A 6,359-nucleotide genomic window follows, 5' to 3' on the forward strand; every position below is an offset into this window, starting at 1 on the left:
TATTGTATTGATATGTGATGTTAGAGTAAGTTTGATACCGTATTGATATGTGATACTGAATTACACCTGTGTTTGGAGGAAACACTATATTATACCTGTGTTTGGAGGAAACACTATATTGTACCTGTGGTTGGAGGAAACACTATATTATACCTGTGTTTGGAGGAAACACTATATTGTACCTGTGGTTGGAGGAAACACTATATTATACCTGTGGTTGGAGGAAACACTATATTATACCTGTGTTTGGAGGAAACACTATATTATACCTGTGTTTGGAGGAAACACTATATTATACCTGTGGTTGGAGGAAACACTATATTATACCCATGTTTGATATAACTTGTTAAAACTGTTGTATGCTTAGAATTTAGTCTGCAAAAATGTTAGAGGTAAATCATTATAATGTTTCACAATTTGTTATACAGTTGCACATTTGTTACCTTACAAAGTTGTTTAACCACCAATATCTATTTAGTTTGTAAACTTCAGGAGAAGTTTAGTTTGCCGTAGGGGGGAAGAATGTAAGAGGCCAAAATGGCATACCACCCCCCCTACGGCAGTAGTATAGCCCGGTGACCCCCGAGGTCACGGGATTCGGATTCGACCAGTTCAGTTCTGCACATGTTCTTCTGACAATACAGTTGACTAGAGAGAACCCTCGGCTCTGAGTCGTCCTTCTTAGACTAACCTTGGGGTGAGGGACAGGGCGGACAATTGTTACCTTACACTATATCAAAAGTACTGTGAATGCAGAAACTTTCGCGGTGGATTAATGTTCGCGTTTTTTGCGGTGGCTGCTTCACCGCGAACTTAAAACCACTGCGAAAATTTTTCCGAGGCAATAATAGACTACAGTGCATGGAGCTACTGCGAAATTAAAACCACCGCGAAAAGTCCTTTTTCCCGCTACCACGAAATTAAATCCCCGCTGACTTAAATGCATCTACAGTAATAGTTACACTGAAATATCTTCTTATTTTTTAGCCAGGTTTAAGTATCATGGCAAACGAGCCTGGACATGTTGTCGTTCGCTGCACTCAGTGCTGTCATGTCTTCTGCAAGCCGAAGCTGTTGCCGTGCCTGCACACCTTCTGCGAAACGTGCATCTTCAAGGTACAGGAGGGGACGGAGAATGAGAAGGGCAAGGTGTTCTCTTGTCCCGTGGAGACTTGTAAGGAGGAGGTTGCCAAGGGTGAGGATGGTAAGTCTGGGCTGAAGAAATTCTTTGTTAGTTAGAGCAGGGCTTGAAATACCCAGCTGCAATTTGTACAGCAAACACTCGGTTATACACTCAAATTTTCAAAAGACAAACAAAAAGTGATACTATATGATAGGTGTCTTATCGTAACTTTTCCTTGCTTGTTTTTTTGTAGACCTGCCAGACAATATCCTTGTTGCAAACATCATCAATGCGAAGTCAGTAGCCTGTGCTGCAAAGGGTACTGTCAAGTGCACCAGCTGTGACAACCTGCTAGAGGCCTCACACCGCTGTTTGGACTGCCAGAGGTTCCTCTGTGTCAACTGTCATGCTGCTCACAAGCACATGCAGGTAGGGGGCACTGCTAAGCATTTGTTTTCACCCAGGCATTTTTGTTAGCTGCCCAAGATTCCAGCAGAGCACCTGAATCACTACATTTTCCAAGAGGACAAATGTGACATTTGAGTTTAGATGAATTTATAGTCAACATATATTTCTTGTTCCCAGATTTTCCGCAGGCACAGAATGCAAGACATTTCTGAGTTCTTCTGCCAACAACAGGCTCAGAAGAGGCCATTGTACTGCACTAAACACCAGGGGGAGATCCTGGAACTTTTCTGTGAGACCTCAGGGATGTTGTGCTGTAGCAAATGTGTAGAGGAGAACACAACAATCCCTAGGTGATTATGGTTTCAACCTAGTTCCCATGACAACCAGGTTGAAAAACATTGACTAGATATTGACTTCCTGTCATGCAATTCATGTGTGTAAATTACATGAATGGCAAATTGTTGCTGAAGCATTTCAATCATGAAATTTAAAAGTAGTTATTCACTTGTTTTTGTACTATTTGCATCATGTAGTTTGATAATCATTAAAGTAAGGAGGTTTAACCCCCTTGATTAAAGGTACAAGCTGGACAAAACTGTAAAATCAACTTTTGGCCACATATCAGGGTTATCAACAGATGAGGAGTTTGCGTCTATCATTACAAATGTACTATCGTATAACTTGCTAGCAATTATGAAAACAGAAAGTTCCATGGGCACACATCTTAAATGTCTTCCTTGCAAAATGGTAACTTCACTGGGGAAACTACCAGTAGTGTGTGTCTTTACTCATTAGTGTCTTACTTAGAGTCTTGTAAATGGTGTTACTGATTGACTTGTGAAAGTGCTGAAACAGTTCTTTTCTGCATCCCTCATTCCCTGCGTTCCCATGGTACTGTTTCAGGAATAACTACAAGTCCCCAGATGAGATAGCAGTGAGCTACAGGAAGACTCTACGCTCCAGTATCACTGGGCTGGAAAAGAAACTAAAGAGTTTGGAGGGTGAAAGGGACAGGTATGATAAACAGTGTGTTGAAATTTTAGGGGTATGTTAGAGTTCATAGGGGAGGTGAGCTTCTGCATTTATGCATAATCATATAACTTCTACAGACCTGTTGTGCTTGTTGTCATAGTTATGTGTTTTGTGGTTCCACCATGTGTTGTTGATGTGTCTGTTAAGTGTCCACAATTATAAACATTGCAGTCATAGAGTGTTTATGATGTTGAAAGTTGAGTGTTTTTCCTGTGTCCAGGTTCGACAGGGCCTTGGCACTTCTTCTGGAGAAACAGAACCGGGCAGAGGCAGAAATTGTCAGGTCTACCTCTGAGCTTATAAGCAAGGTGGGCCTGGTCTACCCTGTTGTTAGTGACTATATTGTTCCTTGTCTAGAGACTGGAGAAAGTTTCTTGGTGACATCTCGTGCAGACATGATGAGGTGTACTTTATCTATTTGTTTTTCTGTACACTAGTTATGGTTGAGGGAAAAAAATTTAAGATGCGACAACTGTAGATCTTGAAATGACTGCACTGACCTCTCCACTACAAGACATGATACAGCAAATATGCATTTTCCACAGTTCATGCATTACTTAAATATACTACAGAATCATTTGACCATAGAATTTGAAACCTCCTTTGCTACTCTAATGCAGAATTAACTCCCAGTAAAAGTAACTAACTTTACCATAAATGATTTCTAGGTTGAGGAGGCTAAACAGTGTTGCCTGGCAGAGTTGTCCAGTATTGTGGATGAGAAGAGAGCATTGCTGGTGGAGACTAAGGAGGACATGCTCCAGCACTACTGCAGGGGAGAACACAGCTGCTCACAGGCACGCAGCTTCCTGGCCCTGGCTACAGACGCAGAGCTGCTGTGTCTGATGGACACGTTTCAACAGGTTGGAACATCTCACTCAGTAAATAAAGGGTGATAGGCCTTTGGTTGTAACCTACAATTGCCCATCATCTTCTTTATCCCAAAAGAGGCAATCCATGCACATTTACCAATAGCATTCCTGTAAGGCAATACATTGTCCCAGTTAAACATATATCATTCCCCTTTGAATTGCAGAGACTTGAGGAGCTGACCAGCTATGATGTACGGTGTGACCTTGAGAACACCTTGTCCTTGTACTTCCACTCTGCGGAGGTTAGTGTAGAAACCCTGAAGAACAACCTGGGATATCTTCAGACTGGCTCGGTTGTCCCACAAGATGTGCTAGCAGCAGGTATAGTACAAGTCTTCACAAGTTATAAAAGAAGGCGTGTTTTATAAGGCATATTTTCCATGTTAGTCAGGCAGGCAGTCAGTCATAGTCATATGGTGTATTGCAGCACTGTTGGGGTTATACCGCCCTTACGGGGTGGCATACCCTTTTTTCTAGCTGAAGACGAGACGAGGATGCCCCATGTCTCTTCCATGTTAACTCGAAAACAGCCCAAGTACAGAATATTGTTTGACATGTTGTTTTAGGAGATGGCATTGCCCTGGCAACAGCTGGGGAGGAGGAGATGGTTACCATAGCAACAGGGTGTGACCATGTGAGGACCATGATCAGTTCCATCTGTGCTGAGGTGGTGGATCCAGTGGGCGGGGTCACCCAGGCTACCATCCATGACAACTTCAACGGCACATACTCGCTCTACTACATGCCACAGCTTGCGGGGCCACACAGGTAATAAAGTTTGTAATTTGAAAATTCATCTGTATTGTCATTCAGAAGTAATGTTGAGCTGTAACTTCCTACACAAGAGATTGTGCTAAACCAAATTTTCAACTGTCCAACAAAGGGCATTTTTGAAGAAATGAATAATCCACTGCTTTTGTGATGTCAATTTATGACAGTGGAACATTATTTGGACCATAAATTTATATCTGATCACTTAGGATGCATACGTTTGAATTGTGCTAAACCTGAAAAATATTAGAAAAAGAAGTCACAAAGGAGACAGTTTGTTTTACTTTGAAGTAAATCTCGCCATTGTGAGCTTGAGAATAAAAAGAAAATGAAAGCTGGAAGATGAACAGCTTTTTTTCATGACTTGCAGGTTATCTGTGAAGATCCGTGGCCACCACATCCGAGGAAGCCCTTTCTCTGTTCACGTCACTCCTGCTGCTAATGACGACTCACACAGACATACTTCCTCCCAGACATCACCCCTGAAACCTACTAAAGAGACTGCCTCTACACCAGGAGGAAGGAAGACTGAAATAAGCTCACGTAGATGGAGTCAGGAGGGGAAAAAAGAGGCCATCAACAGGATTACTAAACATTTGGGGAAGCTAGATGTCCAAGACTTCAAGGCTAAAGGACACGGACAGTCAGAAAAGCTTCACACAGATGAAAGGAAACGCCTGTCTGTGGGTGATCCAAGCCTACAGAAGGACAGAGTTGGTGCTGAAACTCTGGCTGTTGTTAAACTGTCTGATGATAACAGGAAAACAGATGACAGAATGACTGAGGGTGAGGAAGTAGCCAGTGTTAGCAGCAGCTGTGGCAGCCCTATAAAATCTGACTCTGATGCAAACAACAACCGGTCGGCAATTCCGTGGGTCGGGCCACGACGGAAGGTGAACTTGGACGGGGCGCGGTCGCTGAGTCGCCACTCGTCTCCTGAGAAAAATGGCATTAAAACATGCAGCAGTGATGGTGACGAGGACAATCAGGGTACAGACAGTTCCTGTGGGAAGTCCAGGTTAGCCAACACTTTCACGTTCCGTAAGCTCTACTCAGACATAGAGCAAGAGGAGAGGAAGGTAGACACAAAGAAGAAGGAAGCTCCAAAAATCCCGCAGCCAAAGTTTCAGCTTCCCAGCCCGCTCTTCACTTTTGATGGATCCAATAACATGCCAGTCACCTCAGATACTGACAACGCTCCTGTTGTCAATGGTGACGTAAAGTCTGAGAAGTTGACAGAAGCAAACATTGATGACTCCAAGGTATCTGGCTTTGAGCTGAACTCAACAGGGAGCACCCCAGTGAAGAAGACAGAGGAAAAGACTGTGGTCAATGGAAGTGTGAACAAAACTTTAAAGAAAGCTGATACTTCGTCAGGGAAAGATGTTAAGCCCAAGCCAATGTATGTATGCACTATGTATGTCAGGAAGGTTTCCAAAATATCTTTTCATGGTAATCTCCAGTTTATGGTCATAGTGAAGTATGGCCCCAAAATACTCATAATTTGGTACTAACTACAGAGAGTGCTAACTAGGAAAGTTCTTGTCTTCCTATTTTTAAAAAGAATTATATTGAAATGTACAGAAATGTATTTGAGAACAATTTAAACTTTTCCATTGACTTGAAACATTTGTGTCTGTGACAGAAACCTGTTTTAATCTTATTTTGCTGCTCACACCAGTTTTAACTTTTGTACTGAGCCAAGGAATGGAATTAGTACTAGTATGTCCTTATGTGGTTATCTGTCCACAGGTTCCGTATTGATGACTTGATGCCAAAAGGGAAGCTGTGGAAGAGCACCACCGGCCAGCTGGTGACCAGGTTTGGGAATCGTGGCACACGAACTGGGGAGTTCAGCTTCCCCATCGGGGTGGCGGTGGACTCTTATGGGGGGATCTTTGTCACAGACACTGGGAACAACAGGGTACAGGTAAGATCATGTCAAGATAAACTTCCCATATTTTTTGGTAATGTTTGTGTGTATGTTTGTGGCTTCAGAGCATAACTTGTGGAGCCATTGATAGATTGATATGCGAAGCTGGTGTGTTATGCCAAAACGGCGGTTATACCGGCTATATAGATACAGATACAGATATGAAATTTGGTATATGGTTTGTTCTTATACACATTTCACACATTTACTTATATAAGAT

At 42.6% G+C, this 6,359-nt stretch overlaps 2 protein-coding genes across 2 annotated transcripts in view; both read left to right on the forward strand.

Annotated features, from left to right (window-relative positions):
- The window catches only part of LOC118409010 (E3 ubiquitin-protein ligase TRIM33-like), a 5,203-nt gene extending 4,532 nt beyond the window's left edge, over positions 1–671 (forward strand). The window contains exon 8 of the mRNA XM_035809877.1: positions 645–671. Coding sequence (XP_035665770.1) covers positions 645–671 — 27 coding nt within the window. The remainder of the gene's footprint in view (positions 1–644) is intronic.
- A 292-nt stretch (positions 672–963) lies between these two features.
- LOC118409011 (tripartite motif-containing protein 3-like) lies at positions 964–6,136 on the forward strand (the record flags this gene model as incomplete). The annotated part of the gene is made up of 10 exons (XM_035809878.1): positions 964–1,204; positions 1,377–1,552; positions 1,709–1,881; positions 2,435–2,545; positions 2,784–2,871; positions 3,232–3,426; positions 3,600–3,756; positions 4,002–4,203; positions 4,577–5,608; positions 5,959–6,136. Coding segments are annotated over exons 1-10 (2,514 nt in total), but the record flags the coding sequence as incomplete, so codon positions are not given.
- Positions 6,137–6,359: the final 223 nt, after the last annotated feature.

This window comes from Branchiostoma floridae, unplaced genomic scaffold, assembly GCF_000003815.2.
Source record: "Branchiostoma floridae strain S238N-H82 unplaced genomic scaffold, Bfl_VNyyK Sc7u5tJ_813, whole genome shotgun sequence".
Taxonomy (NCBI): domain Eukaryota; kingdom Metazoa; phylum Chordata; class Leptocardii; order Amphioxiformes; family Branchiostomatidae; genus Branchiostoma; species Branchiostoma floridae.